This window comes from Papilio machaon, chromosome W (genome assembly GCF_912999745.1).
Source record: "Papilio machaon chromosome W, ilPapMach1.1, whole genome shotgun sequence".
In the NCBI taxonomy this organism is placed as follows: domain Eukaryota; kingdom Metazoa; phylum Arthropoda; class Insecta; order Lepidoptera; family Papilionidae; genus Papilio; species Papilio machaon.
In genome coordinates, this window is record NC_060015.1 from 6,950,992 (window position 1) to 6,972,854 (window position 21,863).

At 32.3% G+C, this 21,863-nt stretch overlaps 1 protein-coding gene across 1 annotated transcript; it reads left to right on the top strand.

The window, feature by feature from the left end:
• The first annotated feature begins 15,636 nt into the window (after positions 1-15,636).
• LOC123723035 lies at positions 15,637-20,199 on the top strand. The gene is made up of 10 exons (XM_045685575.1): positions 15,637-15,867; positions 15,947-16,099; positions 16,311-16,396; positions 16,503-16,610; positions 17,136-17,282; positions 17,414-17,476; positions 17,559-17,671; positions 18,089-18,249; positions 18,928-19,093; positions 19,520-20,199. The coding sequence occupies exons 1-10, from the start codon at positions 15,699-15,701 to the stop codon at positions 19,908-19,910; spliced, it is 1,557 nt and encodes a 518-aa protein (XP_045541531.1). The 5' UTR covers positions 15,637-15,698; the 3' UTR covers positions 19,911-20,199.
• The last annotated feature ends 1,664 nt before the right edge of the window (positions 20,200-21,863 follow it).

Sequence of the window (21,863 nt, forward strand, 5' to 3'; positions counted from 1 at the left end):
TAATAGGCAAAATCGAAAATATTTACTCTTAACATCTAATCATGGCTTCGTTTTTTTATCTTTTAAAAATATTATATAATATGCACCTTTTACCGACTATTTATACATTTCTATTTTTTATAAAATAGCTTGGGAGCGATCAACTCATTCCGAGGGGTTATTGTCATTTGTATACGCATTTATATAGTGAATTATTGTTCTAGTCTTCTTTTCAACTTGAAGCCCTAGTTTGACAAAATAATAATAATTAATTAATTTCAGGTTCATCTGAGACTTTGCACAAGTTTCCGAATCCGAAGAAGAACAAAGCGTTATTCAATTCATGGGTCTATTCTGTTGGTGGCAATATATTGGGACTTGAAAATGACCACATTTTCAAATATCGTCGTGTATGTCATAAACATTTTGAAGACAAATATTTGTGCCGGAATAATAGAATTAGCAGCATTGCTATACCAACGTTGCACATGCCAGGTAATAATACCCCATTCATGTCTTTATTGTTTTTGTCCTAAGTCAACTTGTGGTAATTTTCAAAGTGGTCTGAAATTTGAAATTCATTGCACACAGTAATTGAATCTAGATTTTTATGATGTCTCATTTTTTTTAATAATATTGTAAATCACAGCAATATCAGAGACCTAGTCAACTTTGATTATAAAGACAGCATTAGCCAGCTGAAAATACATCAATAAAATAAACTATCAATGTTCAATGCAATTTAACATGCTCTCTATACCTTTATTTCAGGACCAACATCACCACTGCCAAAGTTTACATTAATTAATTGAAAAGAACCGACAAAGCGCTGACCCTGTATCAAAAGGTACTTTTCATGTGGTTTCTTATGTTATGTTATAGGCAATGATATTATATACAAATACGAGGACTCTATCACGTGAAACTGAGGCATTCAAATTACGGCAATCGTTGTAATTGATTAGTCTGCTATCTGTTTCCATATCATACATTCTATATCATCTGTCACATTCACTTACATAATTATGTGTCTTAAAATGATAAAATCTGGTCAAGTTTAAAAGACGCGCAAAGTACGAACATGCGCCATCTTTTGTTAAAGTATCATTGGTTATAGGCACATCAGATTAAAGAGCGAGCGTCATATAGGGCACTGCCGGTGCTCATATTACTGCCTGTGAATTGTAGTTGAACTACTGTACTGTCATTAAAGATTTTAATTATGAGATAATAGTTAATATTTTTTTATCATTCTAGATCCTTCAACATCCGCTGAAGGCTACGCAACCAGATTCAGGAAAGTTGGAGCATATGACAATGAAAGAAAATATTGGTAAGTTTTTTTTTATATATTTAGAATAGGTTTATATTAATAAATAGATATCTCACCAGGTAATAAGTAATGATGAGGAAGACCTCATAAGTATATGTCAAGCATGACTTTTGGTTGATAATTAAAAAATATTTTAGCAAGGATACTTTAATTTACTCTGGATTTGAAAACAACCAAGTTGTAAAGATTTAATGAAATTGAAGTTAATGAATATAGTGGATCTATGTACCTACTCGTATGAGGATATGTAATTAGTGGTCATTGTTTATCTATTAAGGAGCTCATAAAACAAAATTGCTATTTCAGATCCCGTTACATTTACTGAAAATGTTAATCCCTTGGTGCACAAGCACTCTCAAAATGTCAAACAAGATTTTCAGACAAAAGACAACTTTACATTTATAAATTAGTTTTATCATAATTATTGTTTTGTGCTTGTTATTGCAGTATTTGGAAATAAGGGAACTCTGAAAATTGTTGCAAATAAGCGTAAACGTACATTTGCGACACCAGCTGAACATGCTTTATATAAAAAGCTAGTCCAAGTGGGTATCAAATCAAATAAATATATAAGCCGCAGTATAAACAAAAAACAGGCTGTGAAACTAAGAAATTTAAAGAACATTTCGACCAACCCTCACCTTCTTAAATCGCTAGATAATATATATCTAGCACAGCTAAAATTTTAACAATGATGCAGTTCCGAGAGGCAAAAAAGAAAGATAAAGGTCAATAATGAAACAGAGCCCAAAAGGCTACAGATTTTTATTGAGGAAAATATTCATCTTGCCTACAGCACAAACCCTTCTTAAACTAATTAATGATGCAGACATCAAGCCTGGGCTTAATGAAAATGTGAAAAAACTAATTGCACAAGCTACCTGATGAAATGTCGCTCAAAGCCAGTCTAACATATAATGAAAAAAAAGATAGAGTGATTGGTTTTGTCTCTAATGGTCAAACAACAGCAGCAGACTTTGCTGACCATGCTCAGGTGTTCATGGTGCGTGGGCTATTAAAAAATTACAAACAACCTGTGTCTTTTCACACATTTTCCCAAGCTGCAACTAAAGGACCAGAACTTGCTAAACAGTTGAAAGCAGTGATCAACGAATTGCAGGCTGCTGGCTTAATTGTTGTGGCGACCGTGTGTGTGCGACCAAGGCACCAACAATGTGAACTGTCTGAAGTTGCTGATTCAAGAGTCTCGCGCGGCTCTTTTAAGAAAGGGACAAGAGCCATTCCGTGTGGTTCCACTTTTTTAAAATTAATGATCACGAAATTGTGCCTATTTATGACCCACCACATCTTATTAAAGGTATAAGAAATAATCTATTAAATAAAGACTTGAAATACCATGAAAATGGAAAAGAAAAAGTAGCTAAATGGGAACATATAGAAAATCTACACAAATTAACAAATAATCATGTCGATCACACCAAAATGAATAAAATGAAGGTTAAATTTGCAACCCAAATATTTAGCCAGACAGTGGGTACGAACGAATATGGGATATCTTGCAGGTAATTAATTATTTGTTTTAAAGATAATAATGCCCAATGATCACATACATTACGGTGGTAGGGCTACGCAGCAGCCTCGGCTCTTGCTCGAATGGGCAGGCTTGTCCGGGTAAGTACCATGACCTCACAGAAGACTGGCGTAAAGTGGCAGTATAATAGTTTCGCGTTTCGTCTGTGTGTGAGTGAGGTGGCCGGAGCCCGATTTCCAAAAGGTTGTCAACACATCTGGAACCCTCGAGTGTAGCAGATGTCCATGGGCGGCGGTATTCACTTAACTCACCTAAGGTGAACCGTCTGCTCGTTTGGCAACTTTTCACATAAATTAAAAAAACATACTATGGAACCTGACCCGTCTCTGTGATTTAGACTCTATATTTAGGAAAACTACCAGGATTAAGGCCCCACATTGCAATATTTGTCAAATATAGTTTTTAAAACTGGGCGCTTTCATACATATGAAACTCTGAAGCCCTTTTTTAATTTGATTAAAATAAGTCTTAAAACTCTTTTGCTTGGGAAAGAAATAATTTATGATCTACTAATTATAAATATTATAGCTCAAGTATATTCTTACAGTAGGGACATACCACATGACATGTTTCTTTTAAATAAATTTAAAATAGTCAACTGTTTCTTTCACAGATAAGGGTATTCTCCCACATCAGTGCAAGGATACCGCTGATATCCTGATTTTCTTCCATAAGGTTTTTGATTCCATAAACGGAAGCTTTGAGAAAAGACAGAAACATGGAAAGCCTCTCCTCGGAGCTGCTACACCGAGGTCTCTACATCACCAATTTTGGTTTGAATGCATGGATTAAAAGATTAAAAGATATGAAATTCGTAAACCGAACAACAGGACAAGTGGAATATGTCCCAATATGTCCTAAATAACTGGGTGTGGACATTAGAGGGAATACAATTATTATTAAAAAATATTAAAGAAAAATATGATGTGATTGTGTGTGGTTTGGTTGCGGCATCTCAATCGAGATCCGATAGAAAATTTTTTTGGTGCTATAAGGAGCCACGGATGCCAAACCCACACACAAACCCAACACCAGAAAGGTTCGAATCAGCATTCACAACATTGCTTGTTAATAACCTCTCTAGTGTTCATGCTCCAGGGGCCAACTGTGAGAAGGATAGCTGTCAAGTTTTGAAAGAATTAATTATCACAAGTGACTGCAAAGCCTCGTCAACTTGCGAAATAGATTCAATTCCAGATGTAACAATCACACCCCTTGAAAACAAAAATGATCCTCGTGAAATAGGTATAGACTACCTAGAATATGTAAGTGGGTATTTTGTAAAAAATACAAAAAAAATTTTTTTTAAGGGATGTGAAAAATGCAAAAACGAATTAATAAGTAATAATCAATCTGAGTAGTATATAAGGTATAGAGAATATGCAGGAAAGCAGTGGCTTTGCAGTCCAAGTGATTCACTCCTGCGTTGCATATCAAGTCTGCAAGACATCAATAATACAAAATTGAAAAGAAATTTAGAAAAAAATAACTTAAAAAAATTAATTAAGACCATAATATTTAGTACAATAGAATTCGAATTTTTAAATTGTGAAATCCACAAAGAGAAAATTGTTGATTACTTGGTAAATTTGTCTTGCAGATTTTTTATCTATAATTATTGTAAAGATATAAATAAAATAATATGCAACAGACGGGAGTGTGATGATGATGAAGACCAATTTAAAATAAAAGCTAAAAAGTATTTCCACAAATGTTTCAAGCGGAAAAATAAATAATTGAAATTAAACGTCCACCTCATTTTATTTTGTTTAAATCCTAATAAACCTAATAATATGCCTAACTATGTTTCTTACTATAAGATCTATATTTTTATACATAATTTTATTGTATCTCATAGTATTTTAGGAAAGAATAAATATTCAGTGATCATATTATCAAGAATGTATGATAATCTCAATTACTAATTCTCAAAAGACTTTACCGAAATTATGAATTCAAGAAAATTTTACTATGAAAAATAACTAATAGAAACCTAATATCTCAGTCAGACATAAAAATGGATATCAATGCATTCATAGTATGTATGCATCTATAGGTAGGTACCTGGTTATACATATATTCACGAGGTTAGTAGTTTCAAAACTTGCGTACAGACGGCGCTGCTACGTACTACTCGTTTGACACATCAAGATAGGTCTCTATTTCCTACTCAGATGAAGAATTATATAGATATGGCATGCGCGTTCACCCGTAAGGGACAGATAGAGAGTACTATAGACTATACCTATATATAAGTGAAAGGATTGGGGTTACCAGTTATTTGTTTTGTCCCGAAAATGAATAATTACGATATAATTTAATATAGACCAATTTATATATTTCCAATTAAATTGTAATTAATAAACGTAATAAATATAAAAAACAATGCGTAATTTTTGTTTATGTGACTAAGATTACATAAACAGATTTTTTTAGTAATACTTAGTCAGGTCATAAATTCTGTTACATGTTTAATATAAAATAATTGAAACAAATTTATTCATTATGTGACCATTTATATACCAAAATGAACTTAACAAAACATAGATTCTTATGACACTAAAGTTTATTCAAAATGACATCCGTGATTTTGAATACAGGTCTTCAATCTGCTCGCCAGTCGTCTATCGCAGCACGAACGAGGTCCATGTCAATATCGGCGGCTGCCTTAATCAAGGATGTCTTGAGTGACTCCAAAAAAAGAATTTCCCGATATTTTTTTCCCGCGTACTGCTTCAACAAAGCGCGGCATCTCATCAGTCTTAGGTCCATTAGACGAGCATTCAAACGATGTCCTATTTTTCTTCGATATGCACGAAGCCCTAAGTCTTCATAAAAAGCTACAAAAAACATACCAATATTATAGTCATATAATTTTAAATTACTCTGTAAATCATTACAGTGAACACTACATGTAAAACTACTTAATATTAAACTATTTTGATTGTAATTTCTAAGAAACAAAATTTACATGGGACAAATTAAAAAGCATACTCTTTAAAATCAACGGGATAAGAAAGTATCAAATATTTAAAAACACAGCATATACCAGAATTAAAAACTCCTTTTGAAATCTGTTGAAAATAGTATAAAAAATGTGAATTGTTTCATTTATATACATTATACATACTATAATTTATTTCCCCTAAATTCAGGGTAATTTTTACAACAAGATGGTGGTATTATTTTTACGGGTAATAACCAACCAATTTGAAAAGAAGTTTAATATGGCCGCTTGTTTCCCAGATCTACAGTATATTATTTGACACAAATGACATCTGCGTTTGGGCGCATAATGTTCGAAAAATACTATTTTATTTTAGCTGATTTTACCCGTATTTTAACATATTAGTTATTACAAAGACTGTAAAGAACAACTAGTTTGTATTTTCTTCCTTATTTTGTATGAATACATGTAAATAAGTGCGTAGTTTCAGTACTTACGAGTGAAAGGTTATGTTTTTCTCTTTTCGCTCACTACGGCTTTTACAACCGACGATACAGCAGTATACCATGTTTTATAAACTTTACCTTACTAAAACTGTAATATCAAAATATTTTGGCACAATTACAGCGACTAAGTACTCACAATTTTCGAAAAATAGCACGAATGTCAAACTTTGTTAGGGACAACCTAGGTTGTTTGTAGGGGACAACCTTTGTTCCAAACAAACCCCAAACCCTGGTACGCAGAAAGGGACGGAAGATAGTTATCCCTGTCTTTGTCACGTCACAGGAATTGTGTATAACTGTATCTCTCTCACTCACGGTATTATTATTACCGTGTCATAGACTTGATTTCCTATATTACAAACTCAGATGAAGAATTATATAGATATGGCATGCGCGTTCACCCGTAAGGGACAGATAGAGAGTACTATAGACTATACCTATATATAAGTAAAAGGATTGGGGTTACCAGTTATTTGTTTTGTCCCGAAAATGAATAATTACGATATAATTTAATATAGACCAATTTATATATTCCCAATTAAATTGTAATTAATAAACGTAATAAATATAAAAAACAATGCGTAATTTTTGTTTATGTGACTAAGATTACGTAAACAGATTTTTTTAGTAATACTTAGTCAGGTCATAAATTCTGTCACATGTTTAATATAAAATAATTGAAACAAGTTTATTCATTATGTGACCATTTATATACCAAATTGAACTTAACAAAACATAGATTCTTATGACACTAAAGTTTATTCAAAATGACATCCGTGATTTTGAATACAGGCCTTCAATCTGCTCGGCCAGTCGTCTATCACAGCACGAACGAGGTCCATGTCAATATCGGCGGCTGCCTTAATCAAGGATGTCTTGAGTGACTCCAAAAAAAGAATTTCCCGATATTTTTTTCCCGCGTACCGCTTCAACAAAGCGCGGCATCTCTTCAGTCTTAGGTTCATTAGACGAGCATTCAAACGATGTCCTATTTTTCTTCGATATGCACGAAGCCCTAAGTCTTCATAAAAAGCTACAAAAAACATACCAATATTATAGTCATATAATTTTAAATTACTCTGTATATCATTACAGTAAACACTACATGTAAAACTACTTAATATTAAACTATTTTGATTGTAATTTCTAAGAAACAAAATTTACATGGGACAAATTAAAAAGCATACTCTTTAAAATCAACGGGATAAGAAAGTATCAAATATTTAAAAACACAGCATATACCAGAATTAAAAACTCCTTTTGAAATCTGTTGAAAATAGTATAAAAAATGTGAATTGTTTCATTTATATACATTATACATACTATAATTTATTTCCCCTAAATTCAGGGTAATTTTTACAACAAGATGGTGGTATTATTTTTACGGGTAATAACCAACCAATTTGAAAAGAAGTTTAATATGGCTGCTTGTTTCCCAGATCTACAGTATATTATTTGACACAAATGACATCTGCGTTTGGGCGCATAATGTTCGAAAAATACTATTTTATTTTAGCTAATTTTACCCGTATTTTAACATATTAGTTATTACAAAGACTGTAAAAAACAACTAGTTTGTATTTTCTTCCTTATTTTGTATGAATACATGTGAATAAGTGCGTAGTTTCAGTACTTACGATTGAAAGGTTATGTTTTTCTCTTTTCGCTGACTACGGCTTTTACAACCAACAATACAGCAGTATACCATGTTTTATACACTTGATCTCACTAAAACTGTAATATCAAAATATTTTTGCACAATTACAGCCACTAAGTACTCACAATTTTCGAAAAATAGCACGAATGTCAAACTTTGTTAGGGACAACCTAGGTTGTTTGTTGGGGACAACCTTTGTTCCAAACAAACCCCAAAGCCTGGTACGCAAAAAGGGACAGAAGATAGTTATCCCTGTCTTTGTCACGTCACAGGAATTGGGTATAACTGTATCTCTCTCACTCACGGTAATAATAATACCGTGAGTGAGAGAGATACAGTTATACCCAATTCCTGTGACGTGACAAAGACAGGGATAACTATCTTCTGTCCCTTACTGCGTACCAGGCTTTGGCGTTTGTTTGGAACAAAGGTTGTCCCCTACAAACAACCTAGGTTGTCCCTAACAAAGTTTGACATTCGTGCTATTTTTCGAAAATTGTGAGTACTTAGTGGCTGTAATTGTGCAAAAATATTTTGATATTACAGTTTTAGTAAGGTAAAGTTTATAAAACATGGTATACTGCTGTATTGTCGGTTGTAAAAGCCGTAGTGAGCGAAAAGAGAAAAACATAACCTTTCACTCGTAAGTACTGAAACTACGCACCTATTCACATGTATTCATACAAAATAAGGAAGAAAATACAAACTAGTTGTTCTTTACAGTCTTTGTAATAACTAATATGTTAAAATACGGGTAAAATCAGCTAAAATAAAATAGTATTTTTCGAACATTATGCGCCCAAACGCAGATGTCATTTGTGTCAAATAATATACTGTAGATCTGGGAAACAAGCGGCCAAATTAAACTTCTTTTCAAATTGGTCGGTTATTACCCGTAAAAATAATACCACCATCTTGTTGTAAAAATTACCCTGAATTTAGGGGAAATAAATTATAGTATGTATAATGTATACAAGTGAAACAATTCACATTTTTATACTATTTTCAACAGATTTCAAAAGGAGTTTTTAATTCTGGTATATGCTGTGTTTTTAAATATTTGATACTCGCTTATCCCGTTGATTTTAAAGAGTATGCTTTTTAATTTGTCCCATGTAAATTTTGTTTCTTAGAAATTACAATCAAAATAGTTTAATATTAAGTAGTTTTACATGTAGTGTTCACTGTAATGATATACAGAGTAATTTAAAATTATATGACTATAATATTGGTATGTTTTTTGTAGCTTTTTATGAAGACTTAGGGCTTCGTGCATATCGAAGAAAAATAGGACATCGTTTGAATGCTCGTCTAATGGACCTAAGACTGAAGAGATGCCGCGCTTTGTTGAAGCGGTACGCGGGAAAAAAAATATCGGGAAATTCTTTTTTTGGAGTCACTCAAGAAATCCTTGATTAAGGCAGCCGCCGATATTGACATAGACCTCGTTCGTGCTGTGATAGACGACTGGCCGAGCAGATTGAAGGCCTGTATTCAAAATCACGGATGTCATTTTGAATAAACTTTAGTGTCATAAGAATCTATGTTTTGTTAAGTTCATTTTGGTATATAAATTGTCACATAATGAATAAACTTGTTTCAATTATTTTATGTTAAACATGTGACAGAATTTATGACCTGACTAAGTACTACTAAAAAAATCTGTTTACGTAATCTTAGTCACATAAACAAAAATTACGCATTGTTTTTTATATTTATTACGTTTATTAATTACAATTTAATTGGGAATATATAAATTGGTCTATATTAAATTATATCGTAATTATTCATTTTCGGGACAAAACAAATAACTGGTAACCCCAATCCTTTTACTTATATATAGGTATAGTCTATAGTACTCTCTATCTGTCCCTTACGGGTGAACGCGCGTGTCATATCTATATAATTCTTCATCTGAGGGTATAACTGTATCTCTCTCACTCACGGTATTATTATTACCGTGTCATAGACTTGATTACAAAGTACTCTGTGGCAGTAACAGACGACAGTCGCTTTCACCTCCGTGAAGTTGGCCCCCTCACTTTAATTTTTTTAACTTTTTTTTACGCAAATCGTTTGAGAGAAAAGAAATATCGTTTGAGAGTTCCTACTTTCTCCGTAAAAACAATTTCAAATTCTAGTGTGAAGTTGGCCCCCTCACTTTACTTTTTTTTATTTTTTTCAATGCGAATCTTTAGAGAGTCGTTTGAGAGACATTAAGAGAAAAGAAATATCGTTTGAGAGTTTTTACTTTTTCTGTAATAAATATTTTAATTCTGGGCATCGAAAGTTACAAATCGATTTTCCTTTTTTTCCGAATTAAATATGGCAATCATGCAATTGGACGTTTCAAATTTATTGTGTAGGTAGAGAATGGTAAGAGAGTGATTGAGAGAAAAGAGAAATCGTTTGAGAGTTAATACTTTTTCTGAAATATATATTTCAATGTTGGAATCGAAAGTTACTAATCGATTTTCCTTTTTTTCCGAAATAATTATGGCAATCATGCACTTAGACGTTTCAAATTTTTTGTATAGGTAGAGAATGATTAAAAGAGAAATCGTTTGAGAGTTAATACTTTTTCTGAAATAAATATTTCAATTTTTGAGATTTGTAAGTTTTTGAAAATCGATTTGTTAATTTCGATTCCGAAATTGAAACATTTATTTCAGAAAAGGTATTAACTCTCAAACGATTTCTCTTTTCTCTCAATTACTCTCTAAGCATTCTCTACCTATACAATAAATTTGAAACGTCTTAGTGCATGATTGCCATATTTAATTCGAAATAAAAATAAATCGATTTGTAACTTTCGATTCCGACATTGAAATATATATTTCAGAAAAAGTATTAACTCTCAAACGATTTCTTTTTTCTCTCAATCTTTCTATTACCATTCCCTACCTACACCATAAATTTGAACGTCTTAGTGCATGATTGCCATATTTAATTCGAAATAAAAGGAAAATCGATTTGTAACTTTCGATTCCGACATTGAAATATTTATTTCAAAAAAAGTATTAACTCTCAAACGATTTCTGTTTTCTCTCAATCACTCTATTACCATTCTCTACCTACACCATAAATTTGAAACGTCTAAGTGCATGATTGCCATAATTATTTCGGAAAAAAAGGAAAATCGATTAGTAACTTTCGATTCCGACAGTGAAATATTTTTTCAGAAAAAGAATTAACTCTCAAACGATTTCTGTTTTTTTTAATTACTCTATAAGCATTCTCTACCTACAAAATAAAATTGAATCCTCTAAGTGCATGATTGCCATATTTAATTCGGAAAAAAGGACAATCGATTTGTTAATTTCGATTCCGAAATTGAAACATTTATTTCAGAAAAAGTATTAACTCTCAAACGATTTCTCTTTTCTCTCAATTACTCTCTAAGCATTCTCTACCTATACAATAAATTTGAAACGTCTTAGTGCATGATAGCCATATTTAATTCGGAAAAAAAGGAAAATCAATTTGTTACTTTCGATTCCGACATTGAAATATATATTTCAGAAAAAGTATTAACTCTCAAACGATTTCTCTTTTCTCTCAATCACTCTCTTACCATTCTCTACCTACACAATAAATTTGAAACGTCTTAGTGCATGATTGCCATATTTAATTCGAAATAAAAGGAAAATCGATTTGTAACTTTCAATTCCGACATTGAAATATTTATTTCAAAAAAAGTATTAACTCTCAAACGATTTCTGTTTTCTCTCAATCACTCTATTACTATTCTAGTAGGTAGCTACGCCATAAATTTGAATCGTCTAAGTGCATGATTGCCATATTTAATTCGGAAAAAAGGAAAATCGATTTGTTACTTTCGATTCAGAAATTGAAATATTTATTTCAGGAAAAGTATTAACTCTCAAACGATTTCTCTTTTCTCTCAATCACTCTCTTACCATTCTCTACCTACACAATAAATTTGAAACGTCCAATTGCATGTTTGCCATATTTAATTCGGAAAAAAAGGAAAATCGATTTGTAACTTTCGATGCCCAGAATTAAAATATTTATTACAGAAAAAGTAAAAACTCTCAAACGATATTTCTTTTCTCTTAATGTCTCTCAAACGATTCGCGTTGAAAAAAATAAAAAAAAGTAAAGTGAGGGGGCCAACTTCACACTAGAATTTGAAATTGTTTTTACGGAGAAAGTAGGAACTCTCAAACGATATTTCTTTTCTCTCAAACCCTCTCAAACGATTCTCAAACGATTTGCGTAAAAAAAAGTTAAAAAAATTAAAGTGAGGGGGCTAACTTCACGGAGGTTAGTAAAATATATTAAAATCATTTTCGTTTTCCTTCACGAAAGTAAAATTTTGCCAAAAAATATATCAGGACTAATCACCTCCGTGAAGTTGGCCCCCTCACTTTCATTTTTTTAACTTTTTTTTACGCAAATCGTTTGAGAATCGTTTGAGAGGGTTTGAGAGAAAAGAAATATCGTTTGAGAGTTCCTACTTTCTCCGTAAAAACAATTTCAAATTCTAGTGTTAAGTTGGCCCCCTCACTTTACTTTTTTTTATTTTTTTCAATGTGAATCGTTAGAGAGTCGTTTGAGAGACATTAAGAGAAAAGAAATATCGTTTGAGAGTTTTTACTTTTTCTGTAATAAATATTTTAATTCTGGGCATCGAAAGTTACAAATCGATTTTCTTTTTTTTCCTAATTAAATATGGCAATCATGCACTTGGACGTTTCAAATTTATTGTGTAGGTAGAGAATGGTAAGAGAGTGATTGAGAGAAAAGAGAAATCGTTTGAGAGTTAATACTTTTTCTGAAATACATATTTCACTGTCGGAATCGAAAGTAACAAATCGATTTTCCTTTTTTCCGAATTAAATATAGCAATCATGCACTTAGACGATTCAAATTTATGGTGTAGGTAGAGAATGGTAATAGAGTGATTGAGAGAAAAGAGAAATCGTTTGAGAGTTAATACTTTTTCTGAAGTATATATTTCAATGTCGGAATCGAAAGTTACAAATCGATTTTTCTTTTATTACGAATTAAATATGGCAATCATGCACTAAGACGTTTCAAATTTATTGTGTAGGTAGAGAATGCTTAGGGAGTGATTGAGAGAAAAGAGAAATCGTTTGAGAGTTAATACTTTTTCTGAAATATGTATTTCAATTTCGGAATCGAAAGTTACAGATCGGTTTTCCTTTGCTCCGAAATAAATATGGCAACCATGCACTTGGACGTTTCAAATTTATTGTGTAGGTAGAGAATGGTAAGAGAGTGATTGAGAGAAAAGAGAAATCGTTTGAGAGTTAATACTTTTTCTGAAATATTTATTTCAATGTCGGAATCGAAAGTAACAAATCGATTTTCCTTTTTTCCGAATTAAATATGGCAATCATGCACTCAGACGTTTCTAATTTACTGTGTAGGTAGAGAATGGTAAGAGAGTGATTAAGTGAAAAGAGAAATCGTTTGAGAGTTGATACTTTTCCTGAAATAAATATTTCAATGTCGGAATCGAAAGTTACAAATCGTTTTTCCTTTTATTTCGAATTAAATATGGCAATCATGCACTTAGATGATTTAAATGTATGGTGTAGACAGAGAATGGTAATAGAGTGATTGAGAGAAAAGAGAAATCGTTTGAGAGTTAATACTTTTTCTGAAATATATATTTCAATGTCGGAATCGAAAGTGACAAATCGATTTTCCTTTTTTCCGAATTAAATATAGCAATCATGCACTTAGACGATTCAAATTTATGGTGTAGGTAGGGAATGGTAATAGAGTGATTGAGAGAAAAGAGAAATCGTTTGAGAGTTAATACTTTTCCTGAAATAAATATATCAATGTCGGAATCGAAAGTTACTAATCGATTTTCCTTTTTTTCCGAAATAATTATGGCAATCATGCACTTAAACGTTTCAAATTTTTTGTATAGCTAAAGAATGATTAGGCAGTGATTGAGAGAAAAGAGAAATCGTTTGAGAGTAGATACTTTTCCTGAAATAAATATTTCAATTTCGGAATCGTAAGTAACAAATCGATTTTCAAAAACTTACAAATCTCAAAAATTGAAATATTTATTTCAGAAAAAGTATTAACTCTCAAACGATTTCTCTTTTCTCTCAATCACTCTATTACCATTCTCTACCTACACCATAAATTTGAATCGTCTAAGTGCATGATTGCCATATTTAATTCGGAGCAAAGGAAAACCGATCTGTAACTTTCGATTCAGAAATTGAAATATTTATTTCAGGAAAAGTATTAACTCTCAAACGATTTTTCTTTTCTCTCAATCACTCTCTAATCATTCCCTACCTACACCATAAATTTGAATAGTCTAAGTGCATGATTGCTATATTTAATTCGGAAAAAAGGAAAATAGATTTGTCACTTTCGATTCCGATATTGAAATATGTATTTCAGAAAAAGTATTAACTCTCAAACGATTTCTCTTTTCTCTCAATCACTCTATTACCATTCTCTACCTACACCATAAATTTGAATCGTCTAAGTGCATGATTGCCATATTTAATTCGGAAAAAAGAAAACCGATCTGTAACTTTCGATTCAGAAATTGAAATATTTATTTCAGGAAAAGTATTAACTCTCAAACGATTTTTCTTTTCTCTCAATCACTCTCTAATCATTCTCTACCTACACCATAAATTTGAATCGTCTAAGTGCATGATTGCCATATTTAATTCGGAAAAAAGGAAAATCGATTTGTTACTTTCGATTCAGAAATTGAAATATTTATTTCAGGAAAAGTATTAACTCTCAAACGATTTCTCTTTTCTCTCAATCACTCTCTAATCATTCCCTACCTACACCATAAATTTGAATAGTCTAAGTGCATGATTGCTATATTTAATTCGGAAAAAAGGAAAATCGATTTGTCACTTTCGATTCCGACATTGAAATATGTATTTCAGAAAAAGTATTAACTCTCAAACGATTTCTCTTTTCTCTCAATCACTCTATTACCATTCTCTACCTACACCATAAATTCGAATCGTCTAAGTGCATGATTGCTATATTTAATTCGGAAAAAAGAAAATCGATTTGTTACTTTCGATTCCGACAGTGAAATATGTATTTCAGAAAAAGTATTAACTCTCAAACGATTTCTCTTTTCTCTCAATCACTCTCTTACCATTCTCTACCTACACAATAAATTTGAAACGTCCAAGTGCATGATTGCCATATTTAATTAGGAAAAAAAAGAAAATCGATTTGTAACTTTCGATGCCCAGAATTAAAATATTTATTACAGAAAAAGTAAAAACTCTCAAACGATATTTCTTTTCTTTTAATGTCTCTCAAACGACTCTCTAACGATTCACATTGAAAAAAATAAAAAAAAGTAAAGTGAGGGGGCCAACTTAACACTAGAATTTGAAATTGTTTTTACGGAGAAAGTAGGAACTCTCAAACGATATTTCTTTTCTCTCAAACCCTCTCAAACGATTCTCAAACGATTTGCGTAAAAAAAAGTTAAAAAAATGAAAGTGAGGGGGCCAACTTCACGGAGGTGGACTAATCAGGACGCTTTAATAAATCTGTAATCTATGTCCCAGCTTTACTTTGATCGTGCGACAGATGTCAAATAGTAACGTATTTTTATTTCAAAATTTGTTATTCTTCTTTGCATTGTGATTGTATGCTTTAACTTCTGTATTTGTGTTTTTTATACAATTCAAAAGTTTTCAATCAAAACTGCAAACAAAATGACAGATGTAGAAGATATTATACATTATATTAAATCATTAAGAAAGGGTTTTGATAAGGATTTGTTTCAAAGAAAAATCGATGAACTTGCTTATATTGTGGAAAATGAAGGCTTGGAGTATAATGATTTCCAAACGTTATTCAAAGTTTGGTTAAATTTATCAATACGTAAGTAATAAATGCTGTTTAATGTTTTTGTGTCTTTCTTGGTATTCGAGAGGCTTAACTTTTTCTATTTCTTTTATAGCTATAACGAAATGGACAAGTCTGGGAGCGTGTTTAGTTCCTAACGAAAAAATCGGCAAGCTTACTATTGACTACGCTCTACGTTGGCTTCTCGCTAAACATGATAATCAATCAAACTTTTCAAATATAAGCTTTTTACTTGACTGGTTAACAGGTAAGTGGAAATTTACAAGCTATTTCTACTCATGATCGGTAGAAAAAAAAAATGTTTGTGGCATACCTAGTTTTATTCCATCAACTCTGTCTTAATTTGTGTGTTAATTATCCATCTAAGTACTAATAGTAAAAGTTGCTTCTTTTTACAGTCTTTGTACTGATAATTTTCATGTTTTTAATATGTATTAAACTCAATTTTCTTGTTATAGCTGCAATGGACTGCAATTCTGTTGAATTAGATGCACTTAATATTGGATATGAAGTCTTTTATTCAACATTGACATATGAAGCACTGGTTAGTATGATTTTTAGATAGTTTTACTCAAGGTATTTTAAACTATTTAGGATGAAAAGAAAACAATTTAACTACAACTACTTAAAGCTATTTGTTATATTTTTAGGCACCTCATTCAATTAAATTGGTGTACAATCTGACTAAACCAAGTGATGTTACAAGAAGAAGAGTTGTTGAACTTTTAAACTGCGCAAAGAAAAGGGAAGCAAAAAAGGTATATTTTTTAATTCAGTTTCACTTGTATTACCACACAGAACGACCCGACAGACCCGACGACACGACCACACAGAAGACAGGCGTGAAGTGGAAGTAATTCCGCGTTTCGTCTGATGAGTGTGGTGCCGGAGGCCTAATTTTAGTCCTCTTTCCCTTCCCACCCTTTTCTTATAAGGAAAGGATGGGAAGGGGAGGTGGATTTGATGGAGGAGGAGATGCATTGGAATGTCTCCTCCTTCGTCGATTGAGGGTTGGCAACGCATCTGCAATTGCAAATGTCTATGGGCAGCGGTCGCTTCGCCATTTCGGTGAATTCCTGTGGCCGCTTGCTCGTTTGCCACCTTGTCATATAAAAAAAAAAAAAAATTAATCTGATTCTTTGTTATTTGTTAGTAATTATAAAATTTTGTCTGCAATTAATAAAACATGTATAAAAAAATAGTCTATATGTAAATGATAAACATAACTACTTAAATAATAACTGATTTAAAGATCCTTAACAATGTCTGTGATATTTTTTCAGAACTTATACCGTCAGATTCAAGTTCTTTTGGGATTGTTCAAGTCATATAGACCGGAATGTGTACCTGAAGATATACCATCCATATCCATACATACATCTTTTAGAAAGATAAATGCAAACCTTTTGAATCGATTCACAATAAGTCAGGTATGTTATTATTATTAATTTTTTTTACTTTTTTTTAAGCCATGATCTTTCTCTGTCAGCCTCAAAACATACTTTCAATGTTTTTTTTTACTCACATTCACATGTTGACTTAAGTTTTTTTTTAATTTCAGAGCAAAAGAAATTTGTTGTGCAATACAAAACAGTATTTATTGTGGACGAATCCAATTAATTGTGTAAGTAATTTTATAAACATTTCTAAATTAAAAAATACATAAATTTATAAAAGAATATAACATATTGTGTTGGTTTTTTCAGGACTCGGGAAGAAATAAGAAAGACCCACTGATACCAAACATGGAATTTTTAAAGCTTGGTTCAATGCAGTATATTGAACAAGTTACACAAAAAACATATCTTGATTTTTCTAGGTAAGATATCTATATATTTCCTTAAAAAATATAAATCAATGAGAGTAATATATATTTTTTATATAATAATATATATAATTAAAGTATAAAAACATGAAAATCACAACCAAATCTAGATAAGTGTTCAAGGGACCACAATAATTTTCACGCTTACGGATGCCATCCTTCAGGATCAGATAATGATTCTCGCTTATAGAGGTTTCTCGTTTATCAAGGTTCGACTGTACTAGTATTTTTTTTAACTGTATTAAAACATTCTTAAGAAATTTTTTACTATTTCTCCATGGCCAAAAGGATTATAAGAATTTCAGATGATATTAAAGAAGGAAAAGAATAAGTCAGCTTTTCTGTGATTGTTTTTACAGTATAAATCCACATTTAGTCGATCAGATGTTGGTATTTATGTTTCTTCCTCAGCCCAGTATCTCTGCTGAAGCACAGTGTTAGCCGGTCCAGCATTCGGCCAGCGCGACTGCGCGCTCTGCTCTGCAACGACACTGGCACCACTCTGCTGGCACTGGCCAGCGACAATGAACAGGCTTTCTTCTCACATGACCTGCATCATATACTCAATCACTGTAAGTGTTAGATTTCATTCAAATATACAGTCAAGAGCGTCGGTGGCTCAGGGGTTAAGCACTTGACTTGCAATCTGCAGGTCCTGGGTTCGAATCCCGCAATGTACCAATGTGTTTTTTCGATTTTCGATTTACATATGTACATTTATCCGACGTTCTAACGGTGAAGAAAAACATTGAGATGCTACCTGCACATATCTGGGAAGAAATTCAATGATATGTGTGAAGTCAACCGACCCGCAGCCGGCCAGTGTGGTTGACTATGGTCTAGTCAACCCTAACTTGGGGTAGAATAGTGAGCTGATGATATACAGTCAAACCTGTCAAGTAAGAGTCCAAGGGATCACGATATTTTTCTAGCTTATAAAGGTTTCTCTCTTACTCTACTTCATCGCTTTTGGAAGTCGTCTGTCAGGACAATGACGATATCCCATTTCGGTAACATGTGATTTCATGCTCACAATGCTATTAGATTCGACTTCGTTCGCGGTATACCAGTTACTGAAAACTTACCCTGACACAAACTTAAAGTGCCTTTAAGTTTGTGTCAATGTCAATAAGCCCCTCAGTGGGGATGTACAGTGAGCTGATGATGAATGAAAAAAATCTTTTATTTGAATCACTTTACTGTATTTGAATGTATTCGTTGTATGGAATGTAAATGTAAGCCTGTGTTAGACAATGCGCTAGTGCTGGCGAGTTGCCTGAGCGCTGCGTCGCGCTGCGCACGCGCAGATGTATGCCTGGGCGCTGCGTGCAGTGTGCCGGCCGCGCTGCTGCTGGCGCTGCCGCTGCTGGCGCCCTCTGCCGCCACCCTCGACCACCTCGTACATCTCATACTTACGTCAGTACAATCATACATACATTTCTTTTGTATACAGGGTGATACACTCCACTTTAGGAACCTCTTTACTCTCTTTTTTATTTTTAACTAGCTTTTAACCGCGACTCCGTCCGCGCGGAATAAAAAATAGAAAACGGGGTAAAAATTATCCTATGTCCGTTTCCTGATTCTAAGCTACCTGCCCACCAATTTTCAGCTAAATCAGTTCGACCGATCTTGAGTTATAAATAGTGTAACTAACACGACTTTCTTTTATATATATAGATTTTAAGGCAGAAATAACTAAATAGTTTTAAATGAGAACACCATAGCTGAAATTATATTCACTAAGACTATCTGTGAATTCTTAAAAAATCTATTATTTTAACTTTAAATTACTTTAGAGAAAATATATGTAAATTAATTTATTTTAATTTAATTTTATAGGTACAGGAAGATATTCTCGAAGTTAAAAAATAAGAACAATGGTGTACGAAATACCCACGAATTTGAACATCGACAGTTACTAAAGGCGTATACATCAGACATTATATCTTGTCTGTATCAAGAAAACTTCCTCAGCAACCGCCAGGAAGGTTACGTGTTCAGCAAACTGAACATGCAGACTGTAACAATGCTGAACAAAGTCATCCCTAACGCTGATTCTAAACTAAGTCTCAGGAATCATTTAGCATTTGCGCCGTACACTTATTTACAAATTGAAGGTTCACAAGCTGAGACCATAGACAACTCAATGTGGTTCAAATACGCCATCGACAAACAGTTCCCTAGTTTGTGCAAGTTGTTGATTATGACTACACCACAATTGATTAGTTAGACTGATTGTTGTCTAGACAGAAATTTTTCAATTCACTTTGATATATTAGATATTGTATAAAATAACATGAAACTTGCGAGGTGTGATTCTTTACCCCCTTTTCTTTACCCCTTCCCCTGTAAAGTAAAAAAGCATGTTTTTATGACGTCATCAGTCTCAAATCTCATGTGTATGTTTCGTTTGACGTCACAAGTTACTTAACTGGATTTTGTCTATGTCCTGATAATTTAGTTGTTGTGTGAAATAAAACTAATTACTAATAAGGGACTATTGATAAATATAAACGCCTAGAAAGTACAAAAATATTTCTAAACAAAAAAAAGTAATTATAAAATAATTTATACAATCAAATTAAACCATAATATGTAGTAGAGATACAATAAGCGATGAAAACAAAGTCACTAAATTTCGCAACACATTGTGAAGTTAAACTCAAAATCTAGTAGTCTTTTAGTTATTAAAAAAAAAATGGGACCCATCTGCAAGCACTACCTTTCGTTTGAAATAATTTTTATCAAAATCGGACCACCAGAGGCGGAGCTTCGCTATTGCGGCGAATCCAGGTGGCCGTTTGCTCGTTTGCCACCTTATCATATAAAAAAAAAAACATAAAAAAATACAGTCGAATTGATAACCTCCTTTTTTGAAGTCGGCTGAAAATACAAAAAATAACTTTATATATTTTATCTTCAGAAAAGAAAGGGTTTTCTGTATGTATTATGTATTTAGCATTAAGACATTTGTCAGTTGTATTACAAATTGCAGTAATTCTAACCGTACATTTCCACTGTTGCAAGATTTGTATTAAAACATGATGTGGTCTCTTTTGTCAGAAAGAATGAAAGGGATGACTTTTTTTACAGTTACTTGCATGGGACTTAGTAAAATTATGACTAAAATTTTCATTTTATATTTATTATTTTTAAAATGCTTTGATCTGAAGATATTGGTTACACATGGAGTGTCCAAATATTTGACATCTTGTGAAATAATATTAATTAAAATATTAATTTTGAATTTATCGAGTTTTATTATTTTCTTTAGTAATATTATAAAGAGGTAAGATTTGTTTGTTTGTTTGTTTGTCATTGAATAGGCTCTGAAACTACTGAAACTACAGTGTAAACTCTTTATAACGTTATCCTTTATAGCAATAAACTCCCTGTAACGTTGAAGTGAGCCCAACTTGGCTGGTTTGCGTTAAAACTCACATATTGAAACACTCTTTATAGCGATACGCCATTCTCTATTACGAAAAATGTGTTGATATTTGTAGATAGTAAATATTTATTATCGGTATTATTGTTTATGTTATGTTATCTTGCTAATTTGGTTGTTTTTTTGTTCGCTCCATATAACGATAACTCTCTATAACGACAAAAAAATGCTCAGTCCCTTGAGTTTCGTTATAAAGAGTTTACACTGTATTTGAAGAATTCTTTCATTGTTGTAAAACTACACTAACACCGGGTGCCATAGCTTATGTTTAGTACTAGATTTTTTTTAATTCCGCCCAAAGTCGCGTGCAACTGCTAGTTATTTATATCAGAGATAAATTACTTTGGTAACTGTTTATTATGACTACCTGTATACAAATACATTCTGACTGATTTTGAAGAGTGAGTTGTCATTTGTATTCTTTCTCAGAGCTTCATAAGTCATACAGTCAGTTGTTAATTATTTTGGATTCAGTTCAAATATTTCTTATAGGAATACTAATTTTCGCCCACGACACTGTCCGCGCGGAATCAAAGAAAAAAACTTGATGTTCATCTATGCCAAATTTCGTCAATATCCGTTGAGCTGTTCCGAAGATACCATAACATTCGCATTTATAATATTAGTAACAAAGGTGGGCACAGTTAATCGAGAAGTTAACTTCGTTAATCGTTAATTCGTTAATTAAAAAATTAACTTCGTTAATCGTTAAAGCGTTAAATTCTCGAAAATTTA

Excerpts from the sequence above, each read along its gene's own strand:
- LOC123723035 (XM_045685575.1), top strand. The coding sequence starts at position 15,699 with ATGACAGATGTAGAAGATATTATACATTATATTAAATCATTAAGAAAG. Across the intron at positions 16,397-16,502 it reads CATTGACATATGAAGCACTG|GCACCTCATTCAATTAAATT; the intron begins GTTAGTATGATT and ends TTATATTTTTAG. Across the intron at positions 18,250-18,927 it reads GCATCATATACTCAATCACT|ACAATGCGCTAGTGCTGGCG; the intron begins GTAAGTGTTAGA and ends AGCCTGTGTTAG.